Genomic DNA, 21,726 nt, shown 5'->3' with positions numbered 1-21,726 from the left:
ACTATTCACAGTCTAACTTATACATCTCTTTAACTCTCTGATAGTCTTAAATGTTACACTAGCGAGATCTCAGGGAGCGGCCTGCTTTGTGCTGAGAGACCAGGGTGACGGCAGCATGGTCTCATCAGGCAGGTAAGCAACGAGCGCATGAGCAGCGATGGTGGTGGGGAAGTGACACGGCGAAGGCCGGCTTTAATGAGCAGCTTCGTGGCAGAACTTTATAGGAAAAGCACTCAATTCATTAAACACGAAGCCACTCAAGGGTGCCTCTCCTCGGCTCGCACCTTTGAACCCTCATTTGCGCTGTCAGGTACAGAAATTAGCCAATGAATCTTCTGCCCTGGCGCTTAATTAAACTATCTGTTATATTTCCTCTACGTGGCATTAATCTCACAGTAGGCTTGGACGGAGATGCGCACGCTCCTTCTCTTTCTCTCTTCGTCTCTGTCTCTCCCCCGGGAGATGGCGACCTCGAAAGCGGCCTTGCTCGCCTGGCCGGATGGACATGGCTGAAAAGCATCTGGGTCTGGAATAAGAACATCTGTCTGGTAGCTGCACACCACATGCACAGTACTGGGAAACAGGAGTATGCAGAATTACGTGCCAGACACCAACATTTTAAGATGCCTCGTGTCATTTCTTTTTCTCCAAATCGTGTCATGAGTTTTTTATTTTTTATTTTTTTGCTGGGAAGTATTCAAGTTCACATTTGTGCTTGCTTATTACAAATTTAAGACTCTGACTAAACTAATGATAAAAGGCTTTAAAATACTAAGATTACATACTTGGTCCCAAAAGCAAAGATACCAATTTCTAAGTCGATAATGAGCTTCTATTTCTAACAAACTTAATTCTTTAGCAAAAAATAGAAACCGTAATTTTATGATCGACGTAAAAGGTAGGAAAAATGAAGTGCATTTTGCAAAGGTCCTGACCAAATCACATTTCATTAATGCATCTTGTCTCATTTCCAAGAATATACGATATTTCCATGAAGTAATTGTCTTGTAGACTAAAAATATACGAGATGATGTGAATCAAATAACATGGAACACCTGCAGAGAACAGAAACACCAGAAGAAAACGGGAATGCTGCAAAATAAATAAAAGTTAGAGCGACGATAATAAAATGTTCACCAGTCGCAGAGCTTTCTGGTGTTTCTTGCTGTCTTACATATTGGGAATGGCATGCTTGTAGTATGTAGCTTCACAATTCAGTGTGCAGTCTCATTTATTCTTTTTTAAGGAGCTTGTGAGGGAAAAAACTGCCTTCCGTTAACATGCAATACCCAGATTATAATGCGCCTCTGTGGCTTTGTCTTCACATTTAGTGTAAGTTGTAAAGCTGCAAAGTGTTCCTCTGTATTTGCTGGATGCTTCTCCAGGGTGAACAAACTACAAATGCTGATGTGAATGGATCTACACAGAATAAGGTTGAAAGTGACGCTTCAGTCTCCAACTTACAGAGACTATGAGAAATCGAATACAACTACAAAGAGACTACAAAATCTTGCCACATCCACATGACTTCCAAGACAATGTCAATGCCAATAACAGTTGGAGAGAAATTCAGAATGAGAAATATTGCTTGAAAATAGCATCTGGATGCATGGGCTGAGCCACGAGGCGGAGTGAGGGACAGAAAGAGAGGTGGGGGAGGAAGACACACCCCATTTGTCAAGAGACTGGAGAACTGTCAGTCAAAGGCACTGTAGTGCAGCAGCGATCCGACTGGAAATGAAACAGTTGGCAGGCCAGAGCCGTGCAGTATTCAGACACTATTGAACTGCCACAGCGAAGTGAGGCAACTAGCCAGGAGGGAACTTATTCAGAAAGGAGAAAAAAAAACAAACAAACAAAAAATGAATAAAAACAACGCATCAATAAACCAACAGGCTGCCCCTATCTGTTAGTATGCTAGACTTAAGGACAGAGTCAACTTTGAAATCAAGAAATAAACATATATGCACAAACTTCATAATTATAAAGTCATATTTTAATATCTTTTAATCACTATCAAGTTATTGGCAGGGCTGCGACCACTTATCAATTTAGTAATAATGCGATCAATAATGGCAATGAAATTGATAAGCAATGGGGGGGTCCATGCTTCCATTTTGCCTGCATTAGCATTCTGCACTCCAATCTGTTATCCGAAATTCCAGTCCGGATTTTACATTTACACAAACAGCAGTGTGTCAGACTGGTGTGGTGGCACACACAGAAAACACCATCAGAAACAATATTTTCAGGTTTAACTGTACTTTAATGGTAAATTGTTGCTCAAATCAAGTGGATTTGCACAGATTTAATGCACTAAAACCTACACATAAATTCCAGTCCACTATTTATTTAACACATAGAATGCAGGAAGAAGACGTGTAGGATAAAGAAATGGGTTCATAGAGCGGTAACGGTTACAAAGTTATAATTTTTCTTTAAGTCAATGGAACTCAAAGATGTAGACACTGAACAATGGCCCACTCAGCTAGTTCAACAAACACCACCAACTCACAGGAGCTGTGTGTGGTTGAGTGTGAGGCTCTGCTTCAGCCCATCAAAGTGGGCGAACAAATTACAGGAGCAACCATGAGCTCTGACCATGTTCCAGAGTTCTGACTCTGGAAGTGTAAAAAGTATTAGTGTTAATGATTAAGTCTGTACTCAAAACAGCCTACTACATACTGAATGTGTACTGATTGTGCCCAAAAGTAGTAAGGAATATGCAGTATGAAAGTCAATATGAATTTCTCCAGAACGCCAAAGTAAGTAGCCCTGGATTCAGCATTATATGGGTTCCTAAATGATGGCAAAATTAAAGAAATGAATCAGTCCAAATGCTACTGCATACAGTGCACTGTTGAAGCCCCATCAGCTTCAACACTTATTTATGTTTGTCTGTTTTTTTGTTTAGTTGGTAACGTTGTTCTTGCTTTTGTTTGAGTGTAGTTCACTCTTGTTTTGAAGGACGCTGGGGGGCATAAGGTAGCGTACAGTGTTTTGAGTTGAATTTCCATTAAATCTGAGTTACTGGTGACATTTTAAGGTCTCCGAATGAGTGTTCTGTGATGGCCGTTTGGCTGAATGATTAAGTTACTCATCGTGTGGGAGAGCAGGTTCAGTCCCAGCACAGAGAAGCAGGCTTGTAACTGTTTAAGCCGATAATGACGCTTCTCTGGCGCTACGTGTATGAGGTTATTAGATTTGTTCTGTCATTGCTGCTCTAGCGATATGTTTATCGCAGAAACTCATATTGGGATAACGATAAAAATGTGATCTATCACGCAGCTCTACACGGTATTGAGGTGGGTCTGACTTAGTCATGCCGCTTCACTGTGGTACAATGACAGCTTTTGTCACATACTGGATACTGTATTAGGCCTGGGCGACAGGGTGATGTAGTAAGATATCCTTGATGACAGACAAATAACTCACTTAAATGCTTAAAATGCTTAATAGGTGATAATCGCCATGAATTATATAGAGTAGCATTTAGTATAAAGTATATACAGGTATAGTATGCAGCATACAGTATGCTGTCGTCCCTTCTGGCACAAATGAAAACTGTTCCAGATATACTGAATATCCTGTCCTAGATATACTTCGTCCAGATTTAATGATTTATTTTTTATTTTGCAATACTAATATTGCACAAGGCTGCAATACACAATGAGCCCAGTCAAGTTTCTTTGGGTGTTTTGATAAATCAGGGAGCTCATTTAATCCAATAAAACTCATTTATTCTGGTCAAAATAACGCAAGTAAATTTTTAACCATGTCACATTGTTCCCTCACTCATCCTGTTCATGTCACAAGTTGTTTAGCGTTAACGTCCACATGAAATGTTTCAATGAAATTTAGATTACAAAAAATATATATAATAATGATTCACAAATGCAAACAGAATTCCGATACAGGGATTTTTCCATATTGAGTAGACCTAGTAACCAGTCAGCTATTCCAAATACATCCTACGAGACACTATCATGTGAAGGAAGCAAGGCCAAGCATGCCAACCTGTTAATCCAGGCGCGGATATACTCTGGTGCTGTAAAAAAGCCTACATCATAAGGAAAGGAGCCTTTCATATTTCATATTAGTTCAGTGGTGCCAAGTGGAGTTGTAAAAGTTTAGTTTGGCTCTAAACCTTGTGAAGGAGTTCGTTGACGCCGCAGTTAAGTCAAATAAAGGACAAAGTGACACGCGGCGCACTCGTAAACTAATGGGAGCCTTGTAAAAAGATACTTCTCTGTATTAGCTGATGCTGCTCAGGAGGATGAAATATAGTCCAGGTGGCTGGGGAGCATACAGTAGGACCCTGTCACTTCCTCGCGGCACTCAGACTAACTGCACTGCCTCCTTTAATTGATTACATTATAAATTTGCCTACTTTTTCACATCGCTTGCGTCATTATCCGGATACAACACTCAAATCCAGGGGACATTTTTTTTTAGATATATATAACTAAATAAAAAAATAACTTCTTCACTCCAAAGAAACTTTTTTTTCCACTTTGGACCCAGCGGAGAACAGTTGTCGAGTTAAATTTGTGACCGATGCACAATGAGAACACGCTGATGAAATTTAAGTTCCTCCTGAGCTGATTCACTCGAAGTTGAACTGCATGCGTGCTGTTAGTCCAGGCTTATAAGACAGCAAATCTGTCTGGCATTAAAGTAATCTCATGAGTCATACACCCACAGTTTAACACATTTATTCGGAAGAGGCTCCGCTGCTGGACCACAATTATAGTTCATAAGGGGAAAAAAAATACTTCCACCACAACAGATTGCCTACATTTATAAAGGCATGAAGATTCTTATTAAAGGTGCATGGAGTGAGATTTCTGTGCTTAAACACCATTATGAGATCAGTATATACATCAAGTGAAAAGGAAAATAACTTCAGCGCTTTCTCTTGTGTTATTAAAAAAAAAAACTCAAAAATACCACAGTGTTATTGAGGTAGACAGTTTGCACTTCACTGAAGAGTATTTGTGAATAAAAAGCAACTGAATATACACCACATGGTGTGTGGGTAGGTTTCCTACTCCTTTTCTGCATCTTAAGGGAAATCATTCTCATTCAAAATACTGCAGTCTCAGAGGATCATATACTAGTCTGATTTTTATTAGTCTTCATTACAGACCCATCCTCTAACCAAGACTATACATTTATTTTGGTTAAGAACTTGCTTAACTAGCAAACTAAACTGACGTATATATCACATGTTTCTGTAAATATTTCTGGGCAAAAGGAATGGGATAGAGTTATGGAACAGAAGGGAAGGAAGGTAAAGTGGGAAACTGCATGGGCTAATGTTTTAGGGCATCACATAACCCCAATCATCAATTCAGCCATGTGAAAAAATGCCACAGGACTTATCTGACACCCAGAGTAAGACACTTGATAGGTTTAAGCCCTCACCCCTTCTGTACCTTTGGTCCACATGGGACTCTGGGGACTTCTATGTACAATATGTGGGACTGCCCAAAAGTTCATGCTTCTTTTGGGAGGAGGTTGCTGATTCTATCTCTCCTCTGAAGAAGACATACTTCCCCATGGACCCTGAACTTCATTTACGTAATGATAACTCTGAATCATCCAGTTATCGCCCCGAGTTATCGTTCAGCACTGGCTACCCCCTCATAACCTGTTCATACGTCACTGGCTCCATACCTTATTGGATATCTTCTACCTGGAACTATCATCTGCAAGAATTAGCAATGCTGCCCCTAGAACTCTTTAAACATTTAAATGGGAAATAATAAAAAATGACTATAATAAATAGTAATGATAAAAAACTGACATGTAAAAGATCTCAGTTCTGATTGGCTGCCCTGTATTGTGCCTCATTTAAAAATCCAGACTACATAAAATTTTAGTGTTAGTGGGAGGTCCTAAACTGCTGTAAGCTGAAGAGGAGGAAAGATGTAAATAAGTCATCAGAAACAATGAGTTCAAAAAGGGCTTTTTGGCAGACTAGTTTTCAGATATAAAGGGGTAGCAACTTATTTGAACTCTGTCAGGTATGTTCAACAACACTTGTAACAACAGCAATGTAGAAAATGCTACAATGCAATAATTACTCAGAATTTAATTGGTAATTATGTAATACTTGTAACTACATGCAAGTAACTAATATGAAAAATACCAGGTATAATTCAGCATTTAATGCTAAAAAGTAGCATAAAAGCAGTAAGTACTGCCAATATACCTCAGTAAATACATTTATATCTGACGGAGAAGAGTTGATATGTACAGACGGCTACAGGAACAATAATGGATATTACCTATCAAATTCTGAGTAAAGGTCACACTTTAGATTCAGAGTCCCTTGTAGATTATGAAAAGATGCTTTCATTGTCGAACTACATGGTGTAACACTCTTAGGCATCAGTTTAAGAGATGAGAAGCAATGAGCATCTCTCTTCTCAAACGCAGTCACATCAAGGTCACAGGGAATACAGCATGGGGCGGTTCACACACTCTGCTCCAGTACAGTCCTCTCCATCTCTCAGCCAGCTACACACACAGCGTGCATACAGAGTAACCCACTGCGCTAGAGCCCCCTGACCATCCAGCTCATACATATGCAACCCTATTAAGCTCCAAACTGCTCATGCTACAATAGGGAAAATTACAGGCCTTGTAAAAGTGTGTTTTTTAGGTCCTTGCAAATCTTTTCATATTATGGCTGCACAACATATCATTTGTTAATTGTTGAACTGATATTTGCCTTTTCAACACTGATATCAAAGAAAACTGCAATTTGCAAATGAGCCTTTAACCAGTCGCAGTGTTTCATACTGTGAGCATCCTGCCCAATAATAGTTCCACATGGTTGTTTCTGTGGGCATTTTGATGAATCAAGGTATTTCTCTAATCCAGGAATGTCCAATCTTTGCAAAGGACTAATGTGGCTGTGAGTTTTTTTACTCCAAACAAGCAAGAGCACACCAGATTCCACTTGTTTAATCAGTTGTTTTCAGTCTCCAAGAACTCCAAGAATCATGTGTTTTCTCCTGCTTTGCTGGAATGAAAACCTGCAGCCACACTGGCCCTTTGTGAATAACAAATTGGACACCAGTGCTCTACTCCAACAAAAGTTAACTCTTTTACGTGATGCTAAAATAAAGCAGGCTGATCTTTAATTAGGTCAGTATATCAACTGTCAAATATTATCCTATTTAGGCCTTTGCAATACAGATATCAAAGAAGGCTGCAATATATAAATGAGCCCCTAACAAATTAGTTTTGAGCACCTCAGATATTACAGATGAGTTTCTGTGGGCGTTTACAAGAATACAGGCATACATGAGCATTTTTTTCCGTTTTTTATTTACAAACACTAACAATAATCGTCAATCATATCTAGGATTACAACTACTGAATATCTTCATTTTTGAACGTTCTATTAAACATTATCTTGAATATTCTAATATTCTATCAGAAAAATAACAGCTCAAGACCTTACACTTTAATAAAGCAATGGATTTTTTATTCTTATTGTTGCATTTATTACTACTATTATTAATTACTACAAGTATTTTGCACCTTTGCACTTCTGCAAAAAAAATTTTTTTTTATTTACATTTTTAATCAAACTCAATTAAAAACTACAAAGTAATGAGATAATGTCACTGATACATAATTATTTTCATAGCAAGTTAAAATGCTAAACTCTGTATCCTGTCCAACCCTAAACAGGTTGCTAGCTCTGAACACCCATGAGTTGTGAGAGAAAGCAGAGGAAACAGTGTCTTTTTAACCATTGCCTTAGAAATGAAAACAGCTTTCTGAATTGGTCAATGAACAGGGGAGTGATGAAAGCTTTTAAGAGTCTCAAAGCCACTTTATACCAGAGTACCCACTAAACTTAGCCATGTCAGCTTTATCACCCAACATAGTCTGGATAATTCTCCTATGGCTAGCAATATGGAGCAGTAGGAATCTTATTTGGACTGCCCCAGGAGTTAAAACCAACTGTAGCCTCAAAGTCTCGCAGGCTGTGCTGAATCGTCAACTCCACTTAGCCCAGTATGCAGTATCAAAATTAAAATGAAAATGTAATATGCAAAATGGAAATGTATTTGTATGCTTGCATTTAAATTTCCCACTCATATATTCAGTGTTGAGCTCAAAGTGAAAATTCAGGTTTAATACTGCGATTTTAATTTGCCATTTGGTACTAGTATTGACATTTCATTTACACAAAGATTTAGATGCTTTTTGAGTGGCTTTATTTAAATAACAATGTATTTCCAGAGCTGTATATTTATGCTTAATGTGATTATGCAATAATTTTGTCAAAATGCTAATTAAAACGTAATTTATCTTATATGCTTTTTCAGTCTCTTATAATTTATTTAAAATGCTTTATCGAAGAGAACACCAAGCTATAAAGAGGGCAAATTTTAAATGTAAATAGGAAACAGCTCCACTCCTCTTTGCAATTACATATTCTCACCTACTGCACCTCATTTTGTATCAAAATACTTTAGAAAATGCATTTGACCAGATTGCATTTTCATTTTCATGGTCTTCCCAACCTGTCAATCATCCCATCAGGGCAGGGCCAATAGCACGCTCGGCGGTTATTTCCTCATGGATGTGCATCATACATACACAAGTCATATAAATAACTTTTTCCATTTTCAAATACTTTAATCATCAAATTTAACAAATCTTATCAGATATTTGTTGCAGCCCTTACTGTGTCACACCAATGTTGTATATATATATTCTCTTTGTTTTTTGAACAGAGCTGGAGCTATGATGTGTTTTTGCCACATATATATATATATATATATATATACACACACACACACACACACACATACATATATATATATATATATATATAATATATATATATATATATATATATATATATATATATATATATATATATATATGTATGTGGCAAAAACACATCATAGCTCCAGCTCTGTTCAAAAAACAAAGAGAACATTGGTATCAGTGTTGCGCTGTTGCACTATAGGGTTATACCGAAGCCTTACTTGGAGACAGACTGATAATACTAATCAATCTTGAGTGGAAATACAGAACCTGACACAGTCACAGGCAGACAGACAGAGCTCTTTCCAGGAAAATGACGCCTACTGGAACATTTTCAATAGGGGACGATCATTCATTTTATTCCATACACAACAAAGAAACCCTTACAACCACTATTTCCTCAAATGCAGCAGAATTGCATCAAAATTAATCAGACTGTCATTCACAATGCTTTGATGCTGTCTAATAACAGCAAAATCACAGGCATGGTAAGCCTATAATACACTAAATTGCTGTGTAACAGGATTGTCAGTAATGCATAAGAAGCAAGTATGACTTCAACAGAGAGGGAGAAAGAGAGAGAGAGTGAGCGAGTGAGCATGCAAGAGAGGGAACAAGAGAAAGACAGAACAAACAGAAAAGGAAAGTAAAAAAGGTAGAGACTGAGAAAATGATCGCAGTTAGATACGGAAGATGCGAGTGGGGTTCAAAACCCCCAGTGGAGGACAGCGCATCGCCATGGCAACGGCAGACACCGCGGCAGAGTAATTGCTTCATGTGATTCTGAATCTCACTCCCTGAAAGTAAAAAGGGTGAAAGCTGACCTTCCGACTGGATCCGGCTCCGATTCCGAAAACTCCCGCCACCACTGTGCGAGACACTCATTAAAACCAGAACAGAAGAAGAGCACACACACACACAAAAAGACCTGACTGCTGCTAGGAACAGGTCAAATGCATCAGAAATGCACTCTCTCCGCTGAAAAAACACCATGCCCCCACCTTTTCTGAGTAAGGCCACATATGACAAATAGCCTTTCACTATCTGTGCTGGGGTCATTTCTGAAAGGTCAAAAATTATCAGATTACAGGTTGATAACACATACACACACACACACACACGTGCACGGACACAGAAATAATCTATCTGTGCCACTCTGACACAGTATAGCTCTTAGATCAAGATTTTAGCCTATACAAGCTCTTCATTAGCTTGCGATCCTTTTTGTTGGTTTCGATGTAAAGCACTCCTCTGACCCTTGCATGGAATCATCACTCGTGTTTAGCTGGCGCACTTCTGTGGAGGCCCACTATAAAACCAGCTACAGAAATTACTTCAGGTTATATCGATACCATGCAAATCTATCAATTGCCAACACAAATTGCACCACACCCTGTGGATAATAAGCTTCATGTTCTACACGGCATATGGAAGCACTTTACTTGGCATGACACAAATCGAGCTACCTCAAGTGTATAACACTGAACAAAAGCATGTAATATGAAAAAACACCCCTTGTGTTTTGTTTTTAGGTGGCAATTATGAATAGCTGGCTGCAAACTAAGGATGTGCATGGGTGTTCAAGCACTCTGTTAACTGTTCAAGGTGCCAGTTTTCAAATACATTAAATATCTATTCAGGTATTTGTCATGTTTCATCATGGGAAGACAAAGAAAATATACAGGTTAACAATTCTGTGAAACGCAATGGTTTTGCTTGTATTTGTGAGTAAGAATGTTATACTTCCATACTCCAAGGACAGTGACTGAGAAGCAGAGACAGCATGGCTAACTAGCTTAGCTACTGTAGCTGATGTTATCTAGGACAGGAAACAAAAGAAAAAAAAAACAAAAAAAAACAACTCTGACAAACGTGTTGGCACATCGTCCACTGAGGAGAAAAGAGCTCTTGCAGAGGATATGACGTCTTCATCAGCATCCAACGTGACACTTGTTAGCTGTGTTAGCTCAGTAGCTTATATGAAGTTGGTAGGTTTTCGTACTACTCATCTAACGTGAAAACCTACCAAAGTCCCTCAGCTATTTTTGAATAATAAAAATCTGTTTCTCTGCATGCTGCTATATTTTTATACTAGACCAGTGCTGTCACCAACAAGCCTGCAGCCCTATGTTGTCTTCGTATTTAGTCTGTTTTTCATGTATTTCATGTATTCATTACCTTCAGTATCCATTACTTTTCAGTATTCACTGCATTTCATTAGAAGATAAACAGGCTAACAATTCAGGAAAGTGGATTTTATGTTTCAACAGGACTGTTAAATCTGAGAGTTTTGCAAGTATATTATACTTTGCTAGTACGAAATATGAGTGCCTGAACGTGAGCGTGTCGCAAAGTACGTATTGTTAAGGATGTGCCACTGTTTTTTCACTCCTTGAGAAGAAAAGGTAATATGCTCATTTTAGCTGAAGTTTTTGTCCTCTTTCCCTTCCATTCATTAATCTAATGTATACTCAAATATCACAACTAGTTGGTACGCATATCCTTAAATTCAAGTAGACAATCAAATTTTATACAGAGATCTTTTTCTCAGTATTATAAACATTACATGTATCCTGTGGTCATATTACTTTACAGTCCATGAAACTTTTCCTGTTCAAACAACACTTTGATTTGTCAATCAATTTGCCAGGTCAATTTGTGAAGTAGCACTGAAAGAGATGTAATAAAGAAATGCTGGATTACCATTATACAAAACCGTCTTTCTATAAATGTTACATAGACTTTAACTTTCAGGGCCAGAGAAAGTTAAGTAATAAATGTAAGAAATACCCAGCATCCAGTTCCAGTCCAACACTGCTGCCGAAACCAGTTTCTACATTTTATGAAGGACAGGCTTCAGGTTATTTCACATGAATCCTCCTCCTATTATTAAACCCAAATCTAAGCAATTCAGCTAAGCTGTTGAAATGAACAATGTTAGAGCACCCTGGAAGCTATATAATAGTGGTTCTTCACACCTGTAACACTGTATCCTTGAGAATACATAGTCTAAAAAGATAAAACACTACTGAAGTTAACCATGTGGAAAAATGATCGCCATTATGAATGTAAACAGATTAATCCTCTAAAGCCTTTTTTAAAAGTGCCTTTAAAGATTAATGGATTTATAACTGTAATTTATTCAGAGGAAGTTCAAAAAAGCCTCCTATACATTTTTTTTGCACAAAACTTCTGAAAATGTTCTGCAATTCCTTGCTATTCCCTCAAAATCCAAAACATGCAAATCAATACAGACATGGCACCAATTCTATAAAGTTTAACGAATATGAAGTACTCTCCTTCAGTCAGGCTTGGATGGGACATTTTTTGGCTTTACTGACTGAAATTCAGTTTACATACAAATAGGGGTACATCATGAAACACTCCACAAAATGTTAAGTTACATGAACTTGGCTACGGAATTTGAAAATTTTGGAATTGCAGGAAAAATATATATTGTTAACTAATTGGCACCGATATACAGCCATATGCAAATGTTAAAACATGTCAAACATGTCTGTTTCTCTGTGTATGTGCTGAGTACAACAATATAAAAATTTAAAATTAAAATAAAATGTGCTGTAATGTTTGCACAGGCCATATCTAAAGTTTTATTTTATTTAAATTCAGCAAATGAACAATAATGTGCATTAAAACTTGCAGAAGTGTGTTCTCTGTAGAGGAGAAAATTAACAAAACGTTTGATCTGGGGCACCCAAACATTTGACGATTTCTGGTTGTAGTAATGGACAGTATTGATAAAATTCAAAATCACAATATTTACAAATATATACCTCAGCATCAAGATATCAGAACATATACAAGTTTGCATTAATAAAATGGAACTGGCTTTTATCAGTAGTGCTACTCTATTCTAAAAGTACATCTTACAAACCTGACAGCTTGTTTTGACTGTTTGGTTCTGTTTTCTTCTCTTAAATTGATACCAAAGCACCAAAGCGTGTCCTTACACAGTATTGCAAACGTTAATCAGACAGAAAGCATGTTTACAGAAAGTAAACTTACTGTTTATTTAGCTTTTATGTATTTTGTTTTTTCAAAACAATCTGAGACACATAGCAAATAATATACACTGCAATTAAATAAGCTAAAATTTTTAGTTACATACATTTTGATATTTCAGCTCTATGCTTTTGTATGTGAGTCGTTTGCTTCCCCTGCTATTCCTTACCGCATGGCAGCATCGGCTCTAGTGCTCCATGCTCCACAGCAGAGGGCAACGTCTCCCCCTATGGTGTGACTGAGAAATGGAATAGTGTGTTGGTGTCTGTGAGACGGAGAGGGAGGAAAAAAGGTGATCAATGTGCTGCTTGGTCACAGATGCCGTGTCACGGAGGGGAGACGGGGACATCGACCTCCCAGAAAGGACAACAGGCTGATTTATCTCTGTCAATGTTTTCTCTCCAACACACACACACACAAACACACACACACAGGCCTTGTGGTAATTACGTACAGGGGAATTAAGTTCATATTTCATTCTGGCACCCTACGACTGGCTCGTCAGTTCGGATATCTAATAAGGCAACAAAAACAAAATTAAGACAGGAACCCTGATGGCTCGGGCAGACAAAAACAAAAGCGACAGAGGAAAAAAAAAATAAAAAAAATCAGGATCCTACCAGCCCTGAAGGACCTCCCGACTTATCCCTCCAGTCATCGCCCTACAGACCTGTTTGCTGATGGATGCGGGCAAGCCGTCATCAATATTAGGCCAGTGTGTGATGCTTACTGGGTGAAATGTCAAACCACTCTGTCCACCCTGAGCTGATGTGGTTTGTTCGTGGTGACCCTCTGACCTGAGACAGAACACTATGGGTGTGCAATATGGAAAAATCACTGTGATATTTTAGTTCACAATACACAAGATGTATCATGAGATTTTGTTTTTTCCAGGTTGCGAACAATAAAACGGTAGTTCCACATATACAAAGAGCTATGAAAAACTATGAGTACAAATTTTAGATTAAAAAAAAAACTACTTAAGAAGGAAGGGGGTTAAAAACAACTGAAAAGAAGATTTAAAAAGATTATCTCATAATAGGCTGACATCCATCAGCTACTTTTTACTATGGAGCTTACATAGTTACTCTATACCAGTTGTTGTTGCTTACAGATTCTCTATAATTGGTCAAAATCTGTCTTTTTTATGCTAAATGCAGGTGTTAGGTGTTCTAGAACTACTAACAATACCCAAGATACACTCAGAAATGCATACTGTGATGTTATTTATCATCACAACAATAACATACAGCTGTATGTAAAGGTTTAGGTGCCTCTATTCAAATGATATGTTTTGCTGATTTTCTAAGTGAAAATAAGCTGACATATTCTCTACAGACAACACAATTCTGCACATTTTAATGCATAATTATGGTTTGTTTGGTAAACTTAACATACTGGGGAAATGTTTGAATGAAATGACGTATGTTTCTTTTTTTTGCAATATGTAAAACTGAGAAATAGAAATAGAAATTTGGCACTACAACTGTCGGAAAATGCCATGTTTAAGTTTATTCAGAGGATGCGTTCACTACTTAGAACATTAAAAAAAAAATTCTAACTGAGGGTGTTCAAACTTTTGCATTTGACTACAGTCGTATTCACCCCTACGCCCCATCCAGGACCATTCTGGGCTCATTTAGAGAAGGGAACAACAGCAGTTATTGCTGAGTGTGCTACATGTTTCATGCACAAACACCTGTGAACAATATGCCCTTGCACATTATTTTTAGCCAAGCAGGCTGGCATTAGAAGTCAATTTTGTGCAAAGCTCTCACTTTGCACTTTGCATTTATTAAAACAAAACTGTATTTACTGAGGATGTTATTTTTATTTATTTTTTTTTGCATTTACTGAACATGATTGTCAAAAAGAAAAAGTTGAACAAATTATTTTATTCTAAAACCACACTTACAGTAAATAGTTTTAATACACGGTGTAGACTGCACTCGGATTCTTCTGAAGTGAACTGGAAACCATGGTTTTTAAGTGAACCAGGTCCACACACAGGTTCGAAAACAGTTTTCACACTCGGCCAAACATACTAAATAGCCTCTGATCTGGAGGGAAAAAAAAAGTCATCGAGCCTAAGTCATCTGCTGCACAGGAAAAAACAGAGCACCCAATACTCATTCACCTTGATGAAAAACTGACAGAGCATTCAATGATTGAAAAAGGTGGCCAGCTAAGCAGACTTCATGCATGAGATATACCTAACCTTCCATTAAGACGATTTCTCCTCATTGATTACCGCTGCTAAAGAAGGGAAAAAAAGAACAAAACCACTAGAGCACGGATCAGAGTTTGAAAAATTTGTGTGAACCTGATGGGACCTGACAATTTACGTTGAGTTTGGCCAGGTTTGGATGTCATTTCTCAAATATCTGTCAGGTTTGGGTCAAGTCAGTTTTTCTCCCAACTTTATTAAGGGGTGTTCAAACTCTCTCAAGCACGCATCACTTCGCTGTCGTCTATGCAGCACTGCGACGGAAAAGCATAATTCTAGGCTTCATATTTTTAAGCCACGCATTGAAGTTGAAAAACAATCAACTCTCATGTTTTCTGTTTGTCAATTTATATGCGTTACCCTGCCCCAAAGACGCTCAACCTCCTTTTTTTTTAAAGGACTCATGTTCTACATTTTTAAATGTAGAATACAAACGAAGGCACTTTGTATATGTGAAAAACATCAAATATTTGAAAAACATCAGATCACCTCGAAACTGTCTGCAAGTTAATCGCAAGCCATAAGAATAACCTGTGAGTAATCTGTAATCGACCATTAGCCCCACTTGAGCCTCTGAAGAGTGAATTTCTGTAGTTTCGAAAATTCAAAGAAAATCGGGAAAAACCAAACCCTGTAGTTTGCACTCAGTGCCAAGGGAACTGCCGAAGAACTCCAGTACGGTGAAAGTAATTAATAATAAAATAACATTTAAAAAAAGTTCAGCAGGGGAATAAAGCGGATAGAAACTCAAAAGAGATTACGCACTAGCTATTCAGAACACACACATGAGCCCTGCCTTTACACCTGAAACTCCATTCATTATCAGTCTGCCTACAAGCTTTTATCCCCACAAAACTGACAGCTACCGCAGGAGATGGGATGAACAAAGCTGGAGTCCTTGAAACTTTTATGAAGTGCCAAAGTTTCTGATGTAGGATGAGACTTGTGTAATTGCGCATTGATCTTTACAGAGCCACAAATGTATATGTGTACGGAAAGCTCAGAATCAACACTCCAGCCACGAACACGTCAGAGCTTATGTGTTGTTGTTTCTCTGAGACTCACTCTCTTAATTCATCTGTAAACAGGCAGATCTAATGCAGTGCTTGGAGCCAAAACAAAAAGTTTTGAGAACATAAAACTTCAGGTTTTCCAATATATTAGAAAAAAAAATGCATCCATATTACAACTCATTTCATTTCATTATTCATTTTCGTAAGCAGAAAATTACATAAGAATACTAAATTACAAACATTTTGCTTCCAGGTTTTACTTTCAAGTACAAAGTGCATTTTTGTTTACTTCTTTCAACTATTTTCTATTATGACTAGGCCCGTCATGACCATGAAACTTTAGCTGACCAATTGTCATACAAATAAATTTAATTAACAATTTGTCATTTTTTGTTCATTGTAATTATTAAAAGCACAAGCTTAAAGTGGCCAAATTAGCTGATTAGTCCAATTGCTACCTCGCTGTTGATCCTTAGTAGCGCCCAACTGACACCAGACACAGCTCCATTTCAAATAAACAAACATTACTCACAACTACCCTCTAAAGATGTTATAGCACCGGTCAGAACTTTTTCGTAAGACCTATAAATGTGTTTCTGCTTTCTTGTATTTATATATCTTTACATCAACTCAACTGATAAAAATGCACCCAAATCACGTTCTGTTTACAGTGATGTAAAGATATGACTGTAAAAGCTGACAATAAGTATAACAATAACAAGAACAATAATTATAACAATAACAATCATTTCAATAATTTCCATCAGCTCAAATTATTGCTATTAGGTGTCAAAAAAAACTACTAAGTAGCAAATTAGTGCTACTTATTAACATGAAATTCTTTTTGAACTTGTGTAAGATGACAGCGTTCAGGCTATTTTTAAATCAAGTTGAACTCATGTTCAATTAGTCAACGGTTTATTTTGGTTTGTTACTAAAGTAATGAGGGTAAACAATGGTCACTTGTTTTCAAAAGGCAAACAGTGGCACAGATTTGGGACTTCCCATTTTTCAACATGCTACCACTGGAAAATAACAGGCCAGATGAGTTTATATGCGGAACTGAATGTAAGTCATCTGGTATCGTATTTACAAAGTTTCTCAAAGCATTAGTGCTGATCTAGGACCAGATTCCTCTCTAATGTGCTATGGCCCTATGGACAGCACTGATTTCATACAGCATGTATGACTTTAGAAGGCTTCATTAACAGTCTTCCTGCCTCATCATCAACTCTCTGGGATGTGATTACTTGATTTGTGAATACAAATGTGATTAAATGATTAACTTTTATTTGGAAAAACTTTTGACTTTTATGCTCTGAGGTGCAGCACGTAATCAAAATGAACTCTATTCCGCAGAAGTGTAGATGTCAAGGTATCGTTTATCTAAGTATTTTTAAGATTAAAGTGTCATTTGACGAATCATGATGCACTGATCTGAAGGTGCACATTCAACATTTGGACAATGAAAATGAATAAGAAAGTATTATATTAGAAAGTATTATTATTAATGTTAAGTCTTATAATAAGAAAGTTTTATATTAATATTAAAGTATGCACACATTTTGACCAAAAAACACACTCTGGGCTATTTTGAAATACACAAATTAAAAAGATTTGCTGCACTGTTTTCATTGTCTGTATTTTACTGCAGTGCTGGATACTGGACCTCTAAGACCAGAGTGGACCCCCACTGGAGTAAACAGTACAGGGATGTGGTTATTTAGTTAAAAAAAGCAAAACAACTATCGAAATTAACATCGGGCTGCAGGCTTACTGTTTTAGGTGAAGGCACTACGGACTTATGCTAAAAAACTAAAAACACACAAATTTGAATGAGTAAAGGAGGCTGCTGCCTCTGAGGGGCTAATGAGCCGAGCTAGAGCTAACCAGCACAATGTTGGATGCTGATGAGGACTCTTCATATGTTAGTTAGCCTTGTGAGCAAAATAATCTGTATGAGAGCCAGCAGTGCTGTCTCTGCCTTCTCAGTCACATCCTTAGCAATGTGTCCTCGGCAACGCATTCACGTTAAGGTGTTTTCGTTTTGTAGTAGCAAAGTGTAATACATAGTGCTGTTAAAAATAAAATCTTTTTTTTTTGTTTTGTTTTACTGTCTGTATATTTTCTCCATCTTCTTGGGTTTCTGACCAATATTGCAACAGATTTAAAATGTGATTATATTCTATAAATTAAGCTTTTTTGCCAAGAAGAATCAGCACAGTCATTTTTTGAGCTTGAGGCCTGAACACTGTAGCGTGCCAGACAGCCGTTTCACAAGCTCTGCATCTTTAGGTTAACTAAAAAAACAAAAGACAATGTTGAATAATGTAGTACACAATTAAAATTGCAACTTTTACAATTTGAAAATTGCACACTTTCTAACACAATTTCAATATAGCCCTACGGTTTCCTTTGATGAAATGCAATGAATACACTAACACCTTCAATACTCAAATACTGGTCCCTCTAACAGGTAATACAGTACTCAAATATCCATGCACATCCTTAGTAAATAGCATCAAAATAACAACAACTTTTACCATTAAATTATTGCATGGGTGTCCAATTCTATCCACAAAGGACCAATGCGACTGCAGGTTTTTATTCCTACAAAGCTATAGCTGGTCAGTTGGTCTCAGTCTTTAAACAATTTCTAATGTAAACCTGCTTTGTTAGAGTAAAAACCATACCGGCCCTTTGTGGACAAGATGACTACATTACTCAAAGTTGTCTTATGTTTGAGTTTTTTTCTTTGGCCTGAAGCATCTGACTAATGCTGCTACTACAATAGTTCAAGAGCGTCCACATGCACAGACCATCAGCTTACCAAGATCAGTGTTAGGGCCTGCCAGGAGCTGTCTGAACTTGTCCAGTCTGGAGGCCTCTCTCTCCGTCATGGCTGGGGTGCCGGACGTATTCTGATCTGCCATGCGGGCAACCAGTGGAATGACTGGCCGATGTGGGAGCGATTGTTGTCTCTGTAGTGCAGCCCGCTCCCCGATCATCTCTGCACCAGGTAAACACAACAAAATAATAAGCATTAATTAATTTAGTTCACCCACAGCATAAAAGAAAAAAACTTTTACATGTTTGTAGGGGTGGCATGAATAAATTGAATACTTAAGTATTCATTCATTATGTTGATATTTGCTTCCTTATTTAGTGCTAAGAAGTGTGGTCTTTCAGCAACCTTTTACCAGAACTGAAGAACACTCATGTGGATTCCTGACAGTTTCAGAGGTGAAGGCTCAATCACGACTGCTTTAAACAAAATATTTTGTCATTAAAAAGCAAGAAGAAAAAGTGACATATGACATGAGGTTACAAAAAAAAGGTCATACATAGGTAAAGTCAGCTAAAGGCTGAATACTGCCACATCTCCCCTTTAAATATGTCTGCTCGTTTTAGATTATGTAAAATGTAAGAGATGCTAGAAATGTAACTATTACTGTTTTTAAAAGCAGAATTGAGAATGAATATTTGAAGGCTGTAAAATTCTGCTCAGGCCAGCCCTACATTTTGCCATTTCTGACACTGAAACAAATGAAAAAAAATCAGACTCAGTGTAGCAAAACAACTCTAGACTTAAAAGGGCTAATGACCACACAAGAAGCATCAGAATCCTGGCTGCTCTTCTGGCCACATAAGCTAATCAGAGAGGCAAGAGCTGCTGTCAGCACACAGGACCCTCTGAGTGCCACCAGGCTGTAGCAACAGAAACAGCATCATAGAGAAGAAATTAAATGATTCTAAAGGTATAAAGAAGTTTTCTAGGCTACTTTATAAGATCTTAACTGAGGGCATGACCACCCACATTTGAACACCGTTATGTATTCCACAAGGTCATGATCACAGGGTGCTACACACAGTGAAAACTAGCCATGACTCTCATAGACCTCATTACTGCTGCTGTCATAAGCACTATAACTTCTTTAAAAAGCATACATCACCCAGGACAACCCATTCTATTCATGTACTAAACTGTTTAATCTGATGGACTGTTATTCTGACCCATTTTAAAAGGATAAGGTCAGATAAGCGCAACAGGTTTTCAATCTCTTTTACCGTTTCAGAAATGAAACACTGTCCGCTCCACTCTTTTACATGATACGAACAGTGCTGCTGCCATTTTATCGTACTCCATTAGAAAAAGAGGCGTTGAACTCTGGTCTGGTTTTTTGCTACAATGGAGAGAGCAAGTTTAAAGTTGTTGGAGGTTGGAAAGGTATGCTCCACCAATCATTTTCTGTCTGAATGCTCATATGAAAACATCTCTTTTTTTTATCTCTTCTAATAGAGATGCAATGATCATCATTTTGCTCCTGAAGTATGAAAGCTGACTGCTCAAACATTCTTTCCACTCCAACTGTGTAAGTGGCTCTAATAACAAATCATATGAGCTTAAATGAATAAATAACATTCTTCTGTTCTAATGAACTGGAGACATTCTGGTCAAGCTGAGAAGTCACATACAAACAAGTGGTGCTACAGAAAAACATCAGTCAGAGACTCTGTGTAAACAGAGGCATCAGAATTTTTTATCCTGTTAGTTCAAGCCTCTGGCCATATTAAGCATGATTCTTCATATATCATTTAAAAAACAAATTTTTTGTTCTCTTGTAATCTTTCAACTAAATGTACTACCTTTTGACCTTTTGCCTCAAAAACGTCTTGTGGGTTTTGATTATGTAACTGTGCCTCAGGGGTCAGGGAGGTCCTCATCTCACATTCCCACAACAAAACAGCCATCATCTGAACCCTTTCTGACTCTGTGTTTCTCTCACCAAAATATTACAGTAGGGAAGGAAAATGCATGGCATTTGCTGATTCATGAAGATTGGTACAATGTTGAAAGACTTTCTATCAGTGTTGTATTATCTAAAAAAACATTGCTGTCGGGACAAAACCTTGTATCTCCAATTTTGGCTTTTTCAATTTTTTGCATAATTTGAAAAAGGCAGTTGCCCTTCAGGTTGTGTCAAAATTTTATCATAAATGGACCAACAGAAATGGTCCAAAATTACTTGGAATAATTCTTTCGCCATTTACTTCCATTAAAAGTTGAGAACATTTTCCTCTTCATGTAAAGTTACCTTTTCGGAGATTCAATACGTTTTGTTCCGTCAGCAGCAAAAAGCATTTTTTTTATTTTAAATCATAACTGTTTTGTTCCAGGCCACCAGCTGGCAATTACCAAAAATGATCCTTTTACGCAACACTGCTTAAACTGCTTTTTTTGGCGGAAGAAATTGCAAATAACAAAACAAAAAAATGGGAAGCAATATACGGGGCTTCTTTGCCCTACAAATCTGTTAAATGTATCCAATTACGCTACATTCACATTACAAGCCTCATTGTTCAATTCAGATTTTTTGCTCAGATCCAAGTTTTCTAACTTGATGGTTCACATTCGTGTAGGTAAGGGACAACCTATGTCCTGACTAAACCGGCAGAACAAGCCTTCGTCATGAAGATCATTATTAGATTATATGGAAGTGGCTCAGATCAGATTTGTGTGTCCACATAGCTCTGAAAAAAATCTGATCTGTGTCACATGAAGGCAGAATAGGATTTGTGCCACTTCAGCCTGGTAATGTGAATGTAGCCTTAGTGATGCACCAGCCCATTCCGATTTCTGGTTTTGGTTTATATTGTATT

At 37.6% G+C, this 21,726-nt stretch overlaps 1 protein-coding gene across 2 annotated transcripts in view; it reads right to left on the bottom strand.

The window, feature by feature from the left end:
* Positions 1 to 21,726, bottom strand: part of tbc1d22a (TBC1 domain family, member 22a) — a 193,042-nt gene that overhangs the window by 162,027 nt on the left and 9,289 nt on the right. For both annotated transcript variants that reach the window (XM_036577364.1, XM_036577363.1), the window contains exon 4: positions 18,896 to 19,075. In XM_036577364.1, the coding sequence (XP_036433257.1) occupies positions 18,896 to 19,075 (180 nt within the window). The remainder of the gene's footprint in view (positions 1 to 18,895; positions 19,076 to 21,726) is intronic.

This window comes from Colossoma macropomum, unplaced genomic scaffold (assembly GCF_904425465.1).
Source record: "Colossoma macropomum unplaced genomic scaffold, Colossoma_macropomum, whole genome shotgun sequence".
Classification (NCBI taxonomy): domain Eukaryota; kingdom Metazoa; phylum Chordata; class Actinopteri; order Characiformes; family Serrasalmidae; genus Colossoma; species Colossoma macropomum.
This window is presented reverse-complemented; position numbering and strand designations above follow the sequence as displayed.